Source organism: Drosophila biarmipes, unplaced genomic scaffold (genome assembly GCF_025231255.1).
Source record: "Drosophila biarmipes strain raj3 unplaced genomic scaffold, RU_DBia_V1.1 ptg000004l, whole genome shotgun sequence".
Lineage (NCBI taxonomy): Eukaryota > Metazoa > Arthropoda > Insecta > Diptera > Drosophilidae > Drosophila > Drosophila biarmipes.
In genome coordinates, this window is record NW_026114526.1 from 1,720,290 (window position 1) to 1,740,733 (window position 20,444).

The 20,444-nt window shown below is 39.2% G+C and overlaps 1 protein-coding gene across 1 annotated transcript; it reads left to right on the plus strand.

Moving 5' to 3' along the window:
* Positions 1-18,876: 18,876 nt before the first annotated feature.
* On the plus strand, positions 18,877-20,116 carry LOC122818751 (uncharacterized). Its single transcript, XM_044093844.1, has 3 exons — positions 18,877-19,113; positions 19,284-19,511; positions 19,544-20,116. Exons 1-3 carry the CDS (start codon positions 18,877-18,879, stop codon positions 20,114-20,116), a joined length of 1,038 nt encoding a protein of 345 aa, XP_043949779.1.
* Positions 20,117-20,444: the final 328 nt, after the last annotated feature.

A 20,444-nucleotide genomic window follows, 5' to 3' on the forward strand; every position in this document is an offset into this window, starting at 1 on the left:
GAATGCAGACCAAGGACAAGCTGCGAGTAATCCACGTCAAGGTGCAGAAGCAACTGGAGGGGGCATACGAGGTGAGCCGTGAGGCGGCAATGCATACTTGCTGGAAGACCTCTAAGACCGCAGTCTGGGAGTGTATCACGCCAAGAACATACGGCTGTGATCTAAAAGAAGAAAACAAAGCATACGAGCATCGCCATCACATCTGCTATTTTTCCCGTCATGCGTGGGCCCCTGCGTTAAGTGCGAGATGGAATCAGTGCCGGTTTAGCCCCATTCTATCTCCAAATCTATATTAATCATTTATAGGGCAAACGGGGTCCCGTCACAAAGGACCCAGGCAGATTTACTTGGGAGTTCGACTATATACTAGGCTCATTTACTTGGGAGTTCGACTACATACTTGGATGATTTACTTGGGAGTTTGACTACATACTTGGCTGATTTACTTGGGAATTCGACTACATACTTGGCTGATTTACTTGGAATTTCGACTACATTCTTGGCAGATTTACTTGGGAGTTCGACTACATACTTGGGAGTTCGACTACATACTTTGGAGTTCAACTATATATTTTAAAGTTCAACTACAATACTCTGAATACTACCCACAATTTGGTTGCCAGTCACCGGCGTCACAATTAAAACACATGTACCTTGATTATATACCTAGCCTTTACTACCCTGTGTATTTGTGCATTTAGGATCGCGAGTGTTAGTTTAATAGTACAGCTTACAGAGCAGTTACGTACCTTTTGGCCTTTCCATTCTTTTCCCCAGAAGCTCCTCAGAATAAGGTGATCTAGCAAGCACGCCTTGCGTGTGTATTTTTTGAGGGCCGTGTTTCCATGCGAGCTCTACCAATAAGTAACTGGGATATAACTTTTCGCTGTTCTTGTAGCCTTTTCCTGTAAACATATTCTTTGCTTTGACCTCGTAATTCTTGAAGATGGTGGCCAAGTCTTGGTCTTGAAGGCTAAGAAGGATAGATCGGTTAGGAGGAAATGAAGATGAATTATTGTACTTACCATTAAATTCTTTAAGTGTTTGTAAAGCCCGCAATGTATGGAGGTGGAACCGCCGTGGTCGCGAGGAGGGTCGTCGTCCGGCCGAGTTTGGGTGGTGCCCAGCAGCACATAAAGGGTACCCTTTGCCCTGGGGCAAACTAAGCTAGCGGCAATGCCACCGAAAATAAGTAGTTCGTAACACTTTGAAAATTGTATAATTTGTTCTTTTTTTCTCTGCTCTCTTTATCATGATTGTTCATGTTTTACAAACATATAAAAATAAATGTTTGCTGTTTTGTTGTTGGTCTTATGTTTTGCCTTTTTTTCTGGAGTAGAGTACAGTGCGCGGCTAACTTATTCTATTAAATAATTAACAATTCAAGCTTTTTTATATTTGGCTCTCCTGTTATCTACTCTAACACCAATTTATTGGTCTACAAATTCCATTTACCTAATTCTGATTATTGTAAGTTTTATTTTGCTGAAAAACAACAGTAAGGGCGCGGGAGGGAGGGCTTTTGTACTTTGCATTTGTTTTCATCTTTGTGCATTTCTTTGCGCCAAAAGAGAAGCTGTGATTTGTCCCCGCTACCCAATTATTTTCGTGTGCTACTATGCTGTTTCTTCGCTCTCCAAATCGAGGCGATAGTTTCTGTCGTCAACGTTGGTCTGTGCGCTGGTATGAGTGAGATAGAAGAATGCAGGTGGCCGCTTCATAATAGGGGAAAGTTCTTAGAACTTTATGTGTTGCAGTGTGAAGGAGAGTAAGAGAACGAAACACAAGAAAAGGAAAGCTAGCATTGATTGAGATCATTCATAGTTGAGAAGCGGAACGGAATGCCACGCGCCAGGAAACGTTTCTGTTTGAAGCACCTCCGAGAGCAGCCAGAAGTAGAGGATAATTCGAGTGAACCCCCGAGATATACATGTGGGAAAAGAAAGGAAAACAGGTAGTGGTCAGGTCTACAATAGTTCTAACATAAACATATCGCTTGCAACTTTACAAGAATATTAGTACCGATACTGCACGAAAAGAATCGTCGCATTAAGTACTCGCTTTTGCTTTCTTTGCTTGTAGAAGAGTAGATGTAAAAACCCCAAAATCTATTGTTTTTCTGATCAAATAAAAGTCATTAAACTTTATTTCGTGTTGTAATTGGACTATTTACCGGCGATCCTACAAATTTGGTGTCAGAAGTGGGATTTACTTGAAGAAACAGCAGAGAAGCGACCGTGGCACAAAGATTCGTTAAAATCAGAGTGTGACATCAATTGCGCATTAGCAATTAGAAAGCGTTTCACGCATCAAGGAGCCGTTTATCGAAGGAGGAAAAGCAGCTAACAGGCAGATCGTGTACACCGGGAAGGAGGCTTTTGGAAAGCGCAAGTCTGGTAAAATAGCCTGAAAAAATAGCGCAAGTCTGGTGGAATAGCCTGAGAGTCAGCGTCAACGTTATCGTCGGCACAGGGTGTGCATTGTTTGCAGAAACGGAGAGTGAGCGAACTGAATCACTTATTTTGTATTTTCAAACTTATAATATTACCCAAAAGTTATTTGTATTACCTAATCACTAAGTTAAGTTTAAGAATTCAATATAATTTGTTAATTTGTAACCATTGTAAGCAGAGAGTAATAACAAGTACAGAATGCCGAGGGAAGAAATTTTGGTGTTAAACGTGAACGCGTTGAATGAGAAATTATCACTGCTTAATTTAGCTACAAGCGGTAGGAAGCAGACACTGCAGGACAGACTTCTCGACCACTACAACTTGTCAGCTGAGGTGATGGAGGACGAGGAATCCGATTACGGAGATGCAGCTACAATGACTCAAGATCTACACCAGGCAAAGGTCGCAGTTCATTTACATTGCGCGATATCGAAGACTCCCTTTCTCAGTTCAATGGTTCGAGCCAGCCGTCTGTACACAGCTGAATCCAGGGGTTTGAAGATAATGCGGCAGAAGTCCAGTGGAATAATCTTCAAATTTTTATCTATTCGAAGCAATTGTTAAAGGGCGCAGCTAAAATATTCGTTCGAAGTCAGCCTGCCATTTCCAACTGGTCATCACTTAAGCGAGCACTAGAAGCTGATTTCGGATCAGACATATCGGCAATTGAAGTTCACCGCATGCTGAAAAATCGACGAAAAGACCCAAATGGGGATGACAAGGAGTACCTATACTCGCTCATGGAAATAGGAAAGCCTGTTAATTTGGAGATGCTAATCTTATAGAGTACTTCATCGAAGGTATACCGCATTCGAGGGGCGACAATAGCAACTTGTATCAGGCCAGGACTCTGCAGGAACTTAAGGAGCAAATAAAGGTGTATGAGAAAATTCGAAGTAGTCGCCCCAAAGTGCCTTATACGGCAAAATCTCATATTACCAACGAAGATAAAAAGCCGGATGTGACCAAACAGTATTTCAAAAAATGTTTTAAGTGTGGAGATCCTTCACATTTCGCAAAAGAGTGTAACAAACCCATCAAATGCTACAGGTGCGAACAGATAGGGCGCAAGGCATCGAATTGGCCAGGTACTAGGGTAGCTAAAACGAAGGAGGGAAAAGATGCAAAACAAACCATATTAGCAGCAGTGGCAAATGCATTTTTAAGGACATTTCCTGTAATGGCGTTCGATTTTCTGCTTTGATCAATGCAGGCTGTGATCTCTGCCTTATCCATGATGACGTAGTTAAGATGCTAGGAAACATCGAGCTTGTTAACGAAAAGAACTGTCTGGTTGTAGTGGTCGAGAAGTCTGGCATTTGCAACAGCGAGTTAAATACGCTTAGCAGTTTGGACATAAACTTTCATGTTGCCAACAGAAATTATATAAAGTATTCAGCAGTCATCGGGAATAGCATTTTAAAGCAAGTGGACTTGACATTCTCAGAGAAGTCGGACAAATTTCAAGCAAAAGAGAACCTAAAAAGAGCCAGGAGTCCTTTACTACAGATAAAGCAGTTGAGTCAGAGCTACAGATGTTCAAGTGTGTCCTTTTGCTCGACTTCGCTCATCTGGAGAGACCAATTGCAAAAACTCTAAAAGATTTGATCAATAACTACAACCCAGGAAAGAAAAAGAACAGTACCATACAAATGAAAATGTTGCTAAATGACGAATACCCAGTCTATAGACGCCCTCGACGCATTTCATATACAGACCATTTCTCAACCTGGTTGTCTACGATAGACTGTAGACAACCAGGTTGAGAAAGACAGATAGACAACCAGGCTATCAGAGAAAATTATTCAGCCAAGTTCATCTGAGTATGCCTCACCTGTTGTCTTGGTACTAAAAAAGGATGGCAGCAAGCGGCTTTGTTGCTAAACGCTAAGATTGCCAAGGATCATTGCAAGGAAACAGCTTTTTCACAACACTTGACTTAGCGAATGGATTTTTCCATGTACCGGTTGAGCAGAATTCGAGAAAATATACATCTTTCGTTCTTATACGTTCTTATACGTCCCATTTGGAATATCAAACTCACCAGCCGTATTTTCAAGACGGTACAGTTGTAACATACATGGATAATCTCTTTATTCCCTCTAATGATGTAGGCGAAGGAATCCACAAGGTAGAGCGTGTCCTCAACCGAGCTTCGGAGTTCAATTTGAAAATAAAGTGGAGAAAATGTCAGTTTCTCAAGGAAAAGGTTGACTTTTAGGTTATATTGTCGAAGAAGGAACTATAAGACCGTCAGAAGCCAAAACGCAAGCAGTTAGGAACTTTTCGCTTCCACATGATCGAAAGAGTCTTCAGCGTTTCCTCGGATTAACATCCTACTTTAGGCGATTCATTGCAGACTACGCGGTGAAGGCCAAATCACTTTTTGATTTGCTTCGTAAGGACATCCCATTCGGATTCGCCGAGGAACAGCTCGCAGCATTCGAGCAACTAAAAATAGCTCTGATATCTGCACCGATGTTACGTTTATATAATCCAAAAGCTCAGACGGAGCTATGGAGAAGTTCTCCTGCAAAAAGATCCGGACGATCAACAGATGCATCCTATACAATACTTATACTATACAATACGAAGCTTTAAAAAAATGGCGTGTCTATTTACTTGGCATAAAATTCAAAATCATTACCGACTGCAATGCATTTGCTTTAACAATGAAAAAGCGCGGTTTTAGTTTCTCCAGGATTACGACTAAGTTATCGAACATTTAAGTGCCAGTAAAATGAGGCACCGGACGCCTAGAGTCGAGTTTCATGTCTAACGCTGGAAGACACTTTGCATCTCAAATTGCAGGAAGCACAGTCGCAGGTTGAATTTGTTCAGGCAGTAATGGCGGCCATTGAGAACAGCACGTATGGTGACTTTTTCGTTAAGCATGGCATACTTTACAAGGATCCCATCAAATAGTTGATCGTGGTGCCGTCTCTGATGGAGGAAGAAATCATTCGTATGGCCCATAAAGAAGAACTCAAGAGGCAGTTGAGAAGACATTTTTCATACCGGATTTATCGAAGAAAGTTATAAGGTTGGTCAAGAGTTACGTTGAATGTATTATTTCCGAGGTCAAGGCAGGTAAAAAGGAAGGTTACTTGACACCCAACAATATGGTCTAAAGGCCGTTGGAAACCTATCACCTATGGTGACTTCTTCGTTAAGCATGGCATACTTTACAAGGATCCAATCAAAGAGTTGATCGTGGTGCCGTCTCTGATGGAGGAATAAATCATTCGTATGGCCCATAAAGAAAAACTCAAGAGGCAGTTGAGAAGACATTTTTCATACCGGATTTATCGAAGAAAGTTATAAGGTTGGTCAAGAGTTGCGTTGAATGTATTATTTCCGAGGTCAAGGCAGGTAAAAATGAAGGTTACTTGACACCCACCAATAAGGTCGAAAGGCCGTTGGAAACCTATCACGTTGACCATGTGGGACCAATAGAGCAGACCAGAAAGAACTACAATTACATTCTCGTTGTGATCGATGCGTTTTCTAAGTTTGTCTGGCTCCACCCGACAAAAAATACAATGGCAGAAGGAGTAATTGATCGACTTACTCGTCAAGCGGCAGTGTTTGGAAACCCTAGGCGTGTAATATCGGACAGAGGAGCAGCGTTTATTGCAAATACCTTTAACAATATTGGGCGGAAAGACGCTTGGATCCTGAAATAGCCAAGTACGAGCTACAGAGCAGGTTCAAAATACTGCTGACCACTCGAAAAGGCGCTTGGATCCTACTTTCCGTGCGGATGAAGAAGCAGCCGATACTCGTCGTCGTTCAATTAGGCGGCAAAATAGCCAAGTACGAGCTACAGAGCAGGCTCAAAATACTGCTAACCACTCGGAATGGCGCTTGGATCCTGCTTTCCGTGCGGATGAACAAGCAGCCGATACTCGTCGTCGTTCAATTAGGCGGCGAACAAGCTAAGTACGAGCTACAGAGCAGGCTCAAAATACTGCTGAGCATTTGGAAAGGCGATTGGATCCTGGGCTAGGAGAGCTACAGCTAGGAGTTTTAGGCGTCGCATTATTAGTATATCTCAAGAAAATAGGCCCAGTATAACCCCTATTGAATGGGAAGGTCTTATTGTTACTTTTAATAGAAAAGTAATGCTTACCCCGATCAGATTTGCTTTTGTTGCCAGGGATTGTGGTTCCCCAAGCAAATAAATAAGCTTTCTAGAGCCCATTTGGAAGAACATTGAGAGTTAAGGGAAGAGATTTACCAAAACGCAAGCAGGCTTGCTTTCAATGGTGATTCTTTTAAGTTCTGTGCAACTTTTCACAGCAATATAAAAGTTGGAAGAAAGCCTAAAGGTGCCATTTCCAACGGCTTAGATTTTCCGGAAATTCCTCCTTAATGGGGCTTACTCCCTTGGAGGACCGAATGATTTCCCCTCGCCTTTTATTTATGATTATTAATTCGATTGGTCATGATCACCAAAGTGCTGTAAAAGGAGTTGTTGTAAATGTTCATTCTAAAATTGACGCTAATTGACTGACGCAATTAAATACTTAGTATCATCAGTTCTTAAATTGATGAAGAAACCTGCGGGCATCTTTGGAAGTTATTTTGTTACTACCTATTATTGGCGAGTTGAGTTTCAACAGAGAGGTTTACCCCATATTCACGGTATGTTTAAGCTGAATCCCGCCCCGGAAGTGGATTTCAACAATGAAGAATATATGTCTAACGTAATAGGCTTCATTGATCAGTTTGTAACTGTCGATGTTACAAACACAGATTTAACTCCGTATGTTGAATACCAAAAGCATTAGCACGGGCATTCATGTCTTAAAAAGAAAAACGCGGAAAATCTGTTTGTCGATTTGGTATTCCATATCCTCCAATTCCCCAAACGGAAATATTGAAGCCACTTTCCAAACAAACTCCAAACTTTTCTTTTCACCACGAAAACTTTCAAAAAATTCGTAGTCTTTTGCTTCGCGATTAATCAGATGAGTTCATTAGCCATTTTAGTCTATTTGAAAATTTTCTCTCTCATGCCTCATATATGCTATTAGGTATACTTTGAAAAAAACCAAAGATTTTTCTGAAGAGAAATTGGCAGAAATTCAAGTTAATGCTTATAATAAACAAATTCTTTTTTTTGCAAAGGGCAAATATGGATATGTAGTTAATTTTCGACCCTTTTGCTTGCTGTAGCTACATAATTAATTATATTGATAAGTCCCAAATGGGGATTTCGAAATTAATGCGAGAAGCAGCTAATGACTTTTGAAGAGGCAATTCAAGCATTCGTCAAAAGCTACAGTTTCTTGGTCACAAATTTCTTTCGGCCACTGAGATCTCTGCTCAGGAGGCCGTATATTGTTGTCTGGGCTTGGCGTTGTCACAAACTAGCAATAAATGCGTTCATATCAACACCTTCCCTCCAACGAGTTCGTATGCTAGGACCTAAAAGCGTCCTGCAAAATATGCCTCGTAATTCCACTGACATCTTTTGGAAAAAATTAAAGTTTTGCTGGACAGATACGAACAAAGACCAGATTCTCATGAAAGCCTGTGCTCAGCCGATTTTGCTGCAAACTATGAGTTTTCAAAAAGTCGTGAAAGAACTCGTCAAGGGGCAAATAGTGACAATGAAGCGGAAGTAGAAAATGCAATTTTAGGAGAAGTTTATTTGGCGCTTCGCGACGGTTGTGATTAAAAATTAACATAGATAGGCAGAATTATTTTATACCATTAGTTTTGCTTTATGTATTATTGATAAATACAGATATTTAGGATTAATGATGATAAAGTATTTAAAGAATTTGTTCCAAATAAACCGAGAACAAATTACAGGCCCTCCACTGCGCCAAAAAACTAGAAAGTTTAATTTTGGCGTAGCAAAATGTTAGGGGACTAAATATGAAGCTACCCAAGCTTTATGCTGTCTCCTCTGCATTTACTTAAGATATTTTAGCTTTCACGGAAAGTGACTCTGAAGTTCTGTCGAATAACTTTAATACTTATAGGACCGATCGCCACTCACATAGGGGGGCGGTGTGCTGATTGCTGTTACCTCTAGCCTAACATCTGAAAAAATTCTCATTCATATCCCGAATGAAATTAAATTTCTAAGTGTGAAAGTTTCCTTGCAATCTTTATTTGTTTTTGTTAAATGTTCTTATATTCCACCTGGGTCTGATCTAGTAATTTATGATCACCATCTGTCTGCAATAAAATCTGTTTTATCCCTTCTTTCTAACAGAGACCTTATGATTGTTTTAGATGACTTTAATCTACCTGATATTTCATGGTCTCCTACTACTGACTCAATCGTCGCTATGCCTTTATCCGCCCATGATTTTGCGGATGGACTTTTAGAACAATGGTTACAGCAAGTAAGCTTTTCAAAAAATTCCTTAAGTAGACAATTAGATCTTGTATTTCTTTCATACCCGTCTGAATTCACAGTATGTAGAATTGAGGCTCTTGTTGTACTTGAAGACCGATATCATCCAACAATGGAACTGACCATTTGCCTCCCCTGCTCTGATACCCTCTCTCCTTTAGTTTCTTCAACTAAAATAAGATGTTTTCGTAAATGTGACTATTATAAACTTAACGATATGATTTCTCATTATAATTGGACAGACTTGTACAATTGTACAGACATTGAAAGTGCCACTAAACTATTCGATACAGTGTTAAATACGTTTTTTAATGAATGCGTACCAGATAGTTTTCCTTCAAACCTAAACAAGCCTCCTTGGTACCAATGCGCTACAAGGACTTAAAAACCTTAAATCTAACACTTATAAAAAGTATAAAAAAGTCGGGTAGACCAACAGATTTTTCGAAATATGTGGTGGCTCGAACAGATTTTAATGTTCTCAACAGTCATTGCTATTCTATGTATCTAGCGATGAAAATATGAATTTTCAAACGATCCGAAACCGTTTTACAACTTTGTTAATGCCAAGCGTAAGTCATCGGCATTGCCCTCAGCGGTACGTCTAAACACAATGGAGGCATCGACGGATTCTGAAATTGCTGATTTATTTGTTGAGTTTTTCCAAACTACTTATAGTTCGACAGCTTGGTCAAATTTTAATTACCCTAATCCCTTAAGAAGGGCAAATTGTATTTTTTCCCCTGTAATCACCGAAAGCTCTCTTAAGAGATTTAGCAACAACAACGCCAACTTGTTCTCCTGGTCCAGATAGACTTCCTGGATGTGTGCTTTAGTTTTGTGCGTCAACCATTTGTAAACCGATTCTTACACTTTTTAATTTGTCTACTTCATCATCAGTTGTTCCTTCTATCTTGAAGGACTTTTTTATTATTTCACTTCATAAAGGCGGATGCCCAAAATTATAGAGGTGTTTTCAAATTGTTGGCAATTTCTAAAGCATTTTAACGTATTATCACTTTTCATTTGCAACATTTATGTTCCTTGCTTATATCACCGTGTCAGAAAGGTTTTATTAAACGAAGATCGACCACCACCAACCTTCTTGAATTGTCATCTATTGTAATAAATGGGTTTCAGAAAAAAATGCAGACTGACATTGTAAATACAGATTTTTGTAAGGCCTTTGACTCCGTTAACCACTCTCTTCTTTTATTTAAATTAGATCAGCTTGGGTTTCCTGGTATGTTATTATCTTGGATTTCATGTTACTTGAATGGTAGGACTCAGAGGGTTATATTCAAGAATGCTGTTTCAAAATTGATCTACGTGACTTCTGGAGTGCCTTAGGGTAGTCATTTCTGACCTTTGCTGTTTAAGTTGTTTATTAACGATCTTCCCTAAATCATAACACATTCTCGTGTACTAATGTATGCTGATGATGTTAAGCTTTGTATATCATATAATGATACAGCGTCGGGACTTAACTTGCAGTCGGATATTGATTGTTATCATAGATAGTGCGAGAACAACCTTATAAATTTGAACTGCCTTAAATGCAAAGTTATGACTTTCTATAGGGGTACTCCTACGTTTATCAATTACTTTCTTAAAAATACGCCACTTGACCGTATATATTCAGTTAACCATTTAGGTGTTCTTCTTGACCCTAAAATTAAATTTGACTACCACTGTTAACACAGCCATGAGTGTTCTTGGGTTTATAAAGCGGTGGTCAAAAGAATCTAATTAACCTTATACGACCAAATTATTATTTTCCTCCCTTGCCTGTCCTATTTTGAAATATCGTTCGTCGGTTTGGAGTCCACAATATTAAGTGCACATCGACCGTATTGAGTCGGTACAAAAAAAAATTCTCTTATTTGCCCTGCGATCCCTGAACTGGGATCAAACCGTAAGGCTACATTCGTACGAGAGTAGATTACAATTGCTTAAGTTACCTACACTTGTAATTCGTAGAACAATGCTTTGCACTATTTTTATACAAAATCTTATAAGAGGTGACGTTGATTCTGCAGATCTTTTAGTCCGCCCAACATTCAATGTTCCTTTTAGACTAGCACGAAATTATTATCCACGATGTACATCAAATTTTTGTCTGCACTAGCCCTTTCGATTTTTATTTAATAGCTACAACAACCTTTATCATTTAATTTGCATTTTAACATCTATCCCGGTATTAAAAACTAATATTTTAACTTATTTGCTTAATTCTTAGTTGTGCCTTTTATTTTCATTTGTGTCCCGTCTCTATTTGTTTTATGTATGTATCTTCCTCGCGAACTCGCATTTTTTGCCCAAATTGATGAAAGGGCCCCGCGCGTAACAAGCTTGTGCTTGGTGTCGTTGGGCCACTTGTTTGTACTTCTCGAAGTGCATCAATGTTCATATAGTAAAATTCTTTATTAATTTAATAAGTCGAACTAATGACCCATCAGTTGACTAAGGACAACACTAAGAAGAATAAATTAACGAATATTTAGTTTCACGTCTTTATTCAAATGAACTCAGCTTAAGAATAATGTCTTGTGACAAAAATCTTTCTTGTCCTGCCCTTTGTTTAAAAAAGTGTGGGAGCGATTGGGATATGGATTGTAAACCGATTCTTATACTTTTTAATGTGTCTACTTCATCATCAGTTGTTCCTTCTATCTTGAAGGACTCTTTTATTATTTCACTCTTTTATTATTTCCCTGGGTACCTATTTTAACTTAATAATCGGGAGCTAATTCGAGCGGCGAAAATCATTCATGAAGGCATATATATTTAAAAGTTTGTTATTTGAGTAACGGTATCTAATATTTCTTTATTTAAATGCATCAATGTTCATATAGTAAAATTCTTTATTAATTTAATAAGTCGAACTAATGTCCCATCAGTTGACTAAGGACAACACTAAAAAGAAAAAATTAACGAATATTTAGTTTCATGTCTTTATTCAAATGAACTCAGCTTAAGAACAATTTCTTGTGACAAAAATCTTTCTTGTGCTGCCCTTTGTTTACAAAAGTGTGGGAGCGATTGGGATATGGATTGTAAACTGATTCTTAAACTTTTTAATTGGTCTACTTCATCATCGGTTGATCCTTCTATCTTGAAGGACTCTTTTATTATTTCACTCCATAAAGGCGGATGCCCAAAATTATAGAGGTGTTTTTTAAATTGTTGGCAATTTCTAAAGCATTTGTATACACAGATTTTTGTAAAGCCTCTGACTCCGTTAACCACTCTCTTCTTTTATTTAAATTAGATCAGCTTGGGTTTCCTGGTAAGTTATTATCTTGGATTTCATGTTACTTGAATGGTAGGACTTAGAGGGTTATATTCAAGATTGCTGTTTCAAAAGTAATCTACGTGACATCTGGAGTGCCTCCGGGTAGTCATTTGGTCCCTTTGCTGTTAACTTTGTTTATTAACAATCTTCCCTCAATCATAACACATTCTCGTGTACTAATGTATGCTGATGATGTTAAGCTTTGTTAATCATATAATGATACAGCGAAGGGACTTAACTTACAATCAGATATTGATTGTTTTCATGGATGGTGTGAGTACAAACTTTTAAATTTAAACTGCCTTTAAGCAACGTTATCACTACGTTTATCAGTTACTTTCCTAAAATGACGCCACTTGACCAAATATATTATGTTAACGATTTAGGTGTTTTTCTGGACCTTAAACTTAAATTTGACTACCACATAATGTCCACCGCTAACAAAGCCATTAGTGTTCTTGGGCTTATAAGCGTAGGTCAAAAGAATTTGAAGATCCTTATACGAGCATATTATTATTTACCTCCCTTGTCCGTCCTATTTTCGAATATTTCGTTCGTCGGTTTGGAGTCCACAATATCAAGTGCACATCGACCGTATTGAGCCGGTAGAAAAAACATTTCTCTTATTTGCCCTGCGTAGTTTGAACTGTAACGTTAACTTGTAAAACGTAAAACGTAGTGCTTGCTACTATTTTTATACAAAATCTTATAAGAGGTGACATTGACTCTGCAGATCTTTTAATCCGCCTAACATTCAATGTTCATGTTAGACTAACACGAAATTATTATCCTCTAAATTTGCCACGATGTACATCAAATTTTTGTCTGCACGAGCCTTTTCGCGTTCTATATAATAACTATAATAAACTTCATCATTTAATTTGCGTTTCAACCTCCATCCCCGTATTTAAAACTAATATTTTAACTCATTTGCTTTATTCCTAGTTGTGCCTTTTATTTTCATTTGTGTCCTGTCTCTATTTGTTTTATGTATGTATCTTCCTCCCTAACTCGAATTTTTTTCCCATATTGATAAAAGGGCCCCGCGCGTAACTAGCGTGCTTGGTGTCGTTGGACCACTTGTTTGTACTGATCAAAGTACATCAACGTCCTTAAAAAAAATATTGTGAGGAGTTTTACCAAGTAAATGAGGAGGCTATTAAGGCCAATTTTAATTGATATAATGTTATAGAAAGTTTGGAAACGCGCTTAGAAGGGCCATGGAGGTAGAAGACAATAATGAGGAAATTAAAGATGAGGATGCCGCAATTAATGAGAAGTTTAGGGCCTTTGCTTTTCCGGAAATAAATTCTCAAATAAATGTTTTGAATTTAAACAAAAATGCTAGTTTTTATGAGTTCGTAGGAGGAGAAGATGGTGTCGGCAAGAGTAGACTTATTTCCACGTTATTTCAGTCCCTTTCCAAGGAGTATAATGGTAGAGCAGGATGCGACCCAACTTCTGTTAAAATATTATTGTGTGCTCTCACAGGCAAAGCTACTTTTAAAATTGGAGGCTCTACTCTTCATTCCATGTTCTCTCTTCCCGTTAACCAGGCTGGTTCTGCATGAAGCCCTGATTTGTTAAATACCTTGCGTTCTACATTTATTAATCTTAAAGTACTTATAATAGACGAAATTTCTATGGTCGGCGCAACAATGTTTTCCCATTTGGACTCTCGCCATTTTTAAGCCATTTTTTTCCAACGTTGATATTCCTTTTGAAGGTAGTTCGGTTATCGTGTTCGGTGATCTTAGACAATGCTCCATACAGTACTATATTTGGATCTTACGGCAGCGAGATGACCAGCCTTTTGTAATTGCACTCAATAACATGGCGTCCGGCCAAATGTCTTTTGATGATATAAATTTCCGAATTTCCGATGAAAGTCAAGTACCAATTGACGCAATTCACTTTTTCTCAAGCAATCAGGACACATATCGATACAATAGGGAGAAGGTCAACTCGATTCCGGAAGCTATAGACTCAGTTAAATCTGCACAAGTTAGCTTAGAGCAAAGGAACAGATGTCTGGAACAAGCTAGGGCATTAAAATTATCTGAAACACAAGGTTTGTGTACCTCTTTGATTTTAAAAACCACTGCTAAATTTATGATGACGGTCAATGTAGATACATCAGATGGTTTCGTTATTGGAGCCACAGATGTTCATAGGGAGATAGGCTTCAGTACGCCAACAATCCGAACTTTCGTTGGATACAATGTTTAGATGAATGTATAGGAGTTAGTGCAGGATTAAAGTGCAGCCACCGTCAGGAGCTTTCATGGACCCAAGTTGTTAAAATTTTAAAGAACTTTCAAATTAATTCTAACCAGGCTACTACCATTGACCGAAGGCAGATTCCAGTAGTACCTGCAGAAGCCATTACTATTCATAAAAGTCAAGGCGCTACATACAGTAAAGTGGTGGTTCACACTAGTCCAGGCATGCAAGGAGCCGCACTATAGTAGCCTGTAGCAGAGCAGGTCTTTTTATCATTGGACCTTTCGTCCAAAAAATCAAATAGTTAGCATACATAAACATGGAGTTTTAAAACTTTTTTAAACTTTTTTGGCAAGTTATATCGACTTGTAGGTCCCCAAATTGTATTTTGGTTTAAAAAACCATGTTGTAAAGCAGCAGCCTGCTTGTGGTGTTCCCTGGGTACCTATTTTAACTTAACAATCGGGAGCTAATACGAGCGGCGAAAATCATTCATGACATCACTGCAAAAACCATTTTTTGAAGGTGACAATGTCGAAAAAATTTGTATGAAGAAGAGAAAAATATGGATTAAATGCGTACTTCTAAACATTTTCAAAAAATCAAAACAAATATAAGCAAACATTTTTTTTTAAAATTCTTTTTTCAGTTATTATTATTTTTGTTTTAAAAAAACAAAAATTTTAATTTAAAAATTTTTTTACTTTAATTGGTGGGAAAAAGATTATTGGAATTTAAATGAAATGTGTATATATGTCGATATGTATAACAACATCAACGGATGTGTGGATGTATTGATGTTGATGTAGATATGTATGTAGATGTAATCCGCTGCGGATATACCGTGAGAAAATCTTGAAAATGAAATTGAATAATTCTCACTGCATGCTTGTCATACATTTGCACAGTATTTTTTTCAAAGCTTGTAATTTTTTTCTCGTTTTTATATAAGCGTATGCTTGTATGGATGTATGGCCAAATGCAATTAAATGAGTGACTGAAATCGGGAGAGCGGTGCACTAGAAGAGTGGTGCAATAAGGTTGCGGTGCGGAGGTCCAGATTGGACCGCACAATAAACAAAATGATTTTGGAAAAATTGTTATTGCAGTTACTATTATTTTTATTTGGATAAACTTTTTGCAACAAAAAGTCTACAATATAAAAAGCATATTGCAGAAATAAACAGATTATTTTATGGTTTTTGCTGGTATAGTAAATTAAGCACCCAAAGCTAAGATTTAACTAGCCTCCACCGAAGGTACCAGTTGCTCCCATGTCATTTTGACCTTTTTCCATGACAACAGCTTCAACTGAAGTTATGTTTCCTTGTAGAACGCTGACAAAGGTGTAGGTAAAGGTGTAATTAAATAATTTGAAAAAAAATCATATGTTTCATAGTTATCTAAGAAGTTAGTGAATAAGCAATTAAATAGTTTGAAAGAAAATACAAATATATACAAATATATATATCGAAACCGAAAATAATATTCAAATGAACTTACTTATTAAACTCCTGGCGAAAAGATCTCGAGGTTCTGGATGTAATGGACGTTAAAGACATTATGCGTATATATATATATATATATATATATATATATATATATATATATATATAGCGATTAACGTCGGCCAGAAAAGCTCTAGATTAAATTTTCCTACAAATAAACAAATAGTCTTGCATCTTCTTGAATAGTATTATGAACGGAGACCTCGTATTTTTCGCTTCTAAGCATTTTTATTTAATTTTCACCGTGGATGTATAAGATTTTAAAAGACTACACACACAAAGTCATATCGCTATTCTGAGACAAAGTTCTGATGTTAAATGAGGTAAATTTATAATTTAGTTAGTGAGTTAAATTTATAATGCTTACGAAATTTTATGACATATAATTAGATTGTTACGTACGCCCTCCATATAGAAAGATTAACGACGAATCTTATGTCGGAGGAAGGGGTGCCTTTGACTAACCACACTTAGGCTGATAAGGTCAAAAGAAATTGGTGTCGCGTGGCCAGAACAACGGCCACGATCGACGTACTGATAACCAAACCCCGGTAGCTGGCAAATTGCAACAGCCGGTCGTTGACTCCAAAGATATTAGATACCGAGATATAGTAACCCTAGTTGAGAACACCTAGCTTATCCGCTTCAAACTGACAGCTAAATAAAAGCTCTACTAGGGTATGAAATACTTAAGATGATTAGAAAAAAAGGGAGAATCCATTCTGGTGTCTTGCTGACGGAAGCCGCCGGCTCCGAGGAAAGGCGACCTTTCCAGGGGCAGTCATTCACGGAGTCCTCTCCTTCAGGATCAGCCACCAGGATCCAGGACACCTATAGCTCAAAAGATTTTCATGTGTCGAACCATCGCCGCCATTATAATCCAAGAAGGAGGGAATATCAACCACAACAACGACATTCGACATGCTGGGGTGCTTGTAGCCGCAGTACTCAAAATCCTAATACTTCCGAAGATTGTTCAGCTGTAGGAGTCACCCGATCAGAGGCTTAGTGACCGACAGCATACTTCGAAAAAGTGGTGGTGCAATGTAAATGTGTCCATTGAATAAGTCTAAGCTAAAGTGAACTTATGCATAACCAAAGGCAAATAGCCGCATACAATACAACCAAAACACAAGTGTAAATCAAAAACTTTGGAAGCATTGAAAAATGCATTAAAATACATTTAAATCAAGTGAATCGGTAGTGCTGATCCTGATAAACAATTAGCGAAGAAAAGTCTCACTACCAGCGTTACGAACGACGCGTGCCTCAGGCATATATGTATATATCTTTTGTGTTTAAGTGAATTAGTATTCTTAAGAGCAGCAGTCATTTAGTGCACGTATATTTACATATATATCCAATGTAATATTTTGCAAATCCCAGGATCCGGAGAGACGAGATCTCATCGCACAGGATTTAAAAGGGGTAAGTTTGTCGGAACGCGGTTCCTTTCTTAAAGCATACCTATATAAATATCCGTGCAGTCCAAAAAGTTTTTTTTTTATAGGCTGTTACTAATATTTCAGCGGCCAGTATCAGCCTTGTTGTTGGATCAGATTTTGAATAGAATACTGTATACACCTAATGTCTCAACATGTACAGCTGTAAGCCCTCTTATAACGCTCCGATCTGCTCGGCTTAGCGAGCGTTCGGTTATAAAAGCAGTACCATATCATCTTTGAAAGAGAAAAGTCGTCTCGGTCATGAATTTTCGGTCGTTCAATCAGTTTAAACTTAGAATTTCCTTCACCCCTATACTCTGATTTAAATGAGTTATAATTACAGAAAACGATCTATAATTCACCGTTCATTTTGGCGCCCAACTTGGGGCAGCGTTTGCAAATTTAAAAGTTATAAACAATTGAACAATTCATAAATTATCGTCAAGAAATTCACGGCCAGCAATAGACGTTCATTTTCTCATCTCCCAATTTCGTCGTCACTGAAGCTGTAAAAGCAGTCAGCCTCACTCTCATCGCATCGCAAAGTTCTCCACAAGAGCAAAGAACTAATCGGCGCTTCTGGTTTACAGTAAGCCCTTGCAATTGGTCGCTTTCTCAGTTGCCGTTCCTTTACGGTTCGTCGCCGCTGTTGCCAAACTTCATATCGCTTTCGTCGCCGCGTAAACTTCAGTTTTTCTGCTCGCTTTTCGTCGACGCTGCTGCCAATCTTCACGTCCATCTTAGTTTTGCCGCTGTTACCAGACTTCAGCTCGCTCACGCTCTCGTAGCTACTGAAACTTCAGTTGGCTTCTACATTCGTCGCATACGCATTCATTTCGCACCAGGATCGCTGCTCGCCGCACTTCGCAATTTTATTGCCGTTTAGCATTCCGTTACATAATCTCTACAATGTCAACTATTGAGCAATGCAAACGCCAACGGACCAACATTAAAAGGAATATAACTCGCATTAAAACCCTCGTAACAACAAGCGCTGGCAAAGGCACCGGACTTTCCAGCGCCGAACTGTGATGCCGGCTAGGAATTCTGGAGTCTTACTTCACGCAAGCAATGGCAGGCCAATCTGAGATTGAGACGTTGGATCCCAACGACAGCGGTCGCTAAGAACTGGAGGACCGATATGTCGAGACCAAAGTCGCGATCAAGGATCAGCTAGGTGAGGAACTCAACAACACCAGACCACCACATTCACCGCTTTCGCTGGCCCAATCCAGTTCGATTGCTCTGTCGTTGTCGAAGCTGCGCCGTCTTACCTTGCCAACGTTCGACGGAAAATTTGCAGAATGCAAAAATTTCATCAACTCGTTCACCCAAATTATCGCTCGTGAGGAAACCATGTCATTTGCTGCATAGCCTAAAGGGACCAGCATTAGACGCAATCAAGGCGTTTCCAATAACCAACGAAAACTATCCCAAGGCTTTGCAGCGGCTTAATGAAAGATTTGATAATCCAACACTTATCTTTCTAGAAACCATAGCTGCGTTTTTTAAACTTCAACCAGTCGAGAAATCAAAAGCAACACAGCTACAAGGATTGGTGGACAAGGCGTCTGCTATGTATGGAGCACTGGATGGTGACTCGTTAACTAATATAAAGTACGTGGCCACAACAACCATCCAATCACGTATCACAGAATATCACTTCTCACTTGAATTCTGTGTCACCGGCCACTTCTTGTATCAGCCAGATTCTGAGATTGACATATCGTCTTGGAATCTGCCCACCAATACACCTTTGGCAGATGAAAGATTCCATGAATCTCGTCTCATCGATCTTCTATTAGGCGCTGAAGTCATTACCATTAGCTTGCCGTTGTCCAAATAAAGCTCGCACCTCACTTGCCAATACTCCAAAAAACATTGTTCGGCTGGGTGATCGCCGGCCGATGTCAAGGACAACAGCAGCAGCAAGTTTTAGAATGTATTATGTCAAGCACATTCTCGATTGATAACCACTTGCAGAAGCTTTGGGAGCTAGAAGCCATCGCTGTCTTACCTGAGAGTCTACATCCGCATCACCAAATATGTGAGGCGCTCTATACAAAAACTACAGTTCAGGACTCCCACGGTCGCATTATAGTCAACCTTCCCTTTAAGGATGATTCCTCTCGCCTCGGAAACTCCGCTGAAGTGGCCCGTCGACGATTCTACGATTCTTACCTGAGAGTCTACATCCGCATCACCAAATCTGTGAGGCGCTCTATACAAAAACTACAATTCAGGACTCCCACGGTCGCATTATAGTCAACCATCCCTTTAAGGATGATTCCTCTCGCCTTGGAAACTCCGCTGAAGTGGCTCGTCGACGATTCTACGGAATGGAAAGCCGCATGCTGAAATTTCCTGAGTTGAGATCCGAATATGTCTCATTCATGCAGGAATATCAGGCGCTAGGTCACATGTCATTGGTGACCAATCCAGCCCTTCACGAGTCGCGTTATTATATACCCCACCACTGCGTCTTGAAGCCCTCGAGCACGTCAACCAAATTGAGAGTGGTTTTCGACGCCTCGTGCACAACAACTACGCAACTGTCGCTTAATGACCTACTGCTTGTGGGTTCCACTGTGCAAACGGATCTTTATCTGCATCTTCTCAAATTCAGACTGTTTCAATATACCATGACAGCTAACGTGACAAAGATGTACAGGCAAGTCCTCGTCGATCCAAGCTTTCGAAAATATCAATACATTTTTTGGAGAAACTCCCCAGACGCAGAACTGCAGACGTTCCAGCTAAATACCGTCACTTACGGAACCGTATCTAGCAGTGCGCAGTTTACACTACTTGACTGACAAGTACAAGGAGGAGTTCCCGACCGGTGCATTGGTTATCAAATCGTCGACATACACACCTTGCAACTCATCGAACAAGAAGTCATCGAAGTTCTTCAAAAGGGGAACTTTCCGTTGACCAAGTGACATTCAAACCACCCTGAGCTCACTGATAGAAAGCCCGCAAAGAGACTCAACATCAACTCGATGATCCGTTTCTGTTCACCGTTGCTCCAAAACGAACTTCAAGAACTGTGGATACTCAATCTTAATTGGGATGAACCGGTTCCACAATTTCAAAATGATGCATGGACTGACTACTTAAATTTCTTGAACATGTTGCCAACTC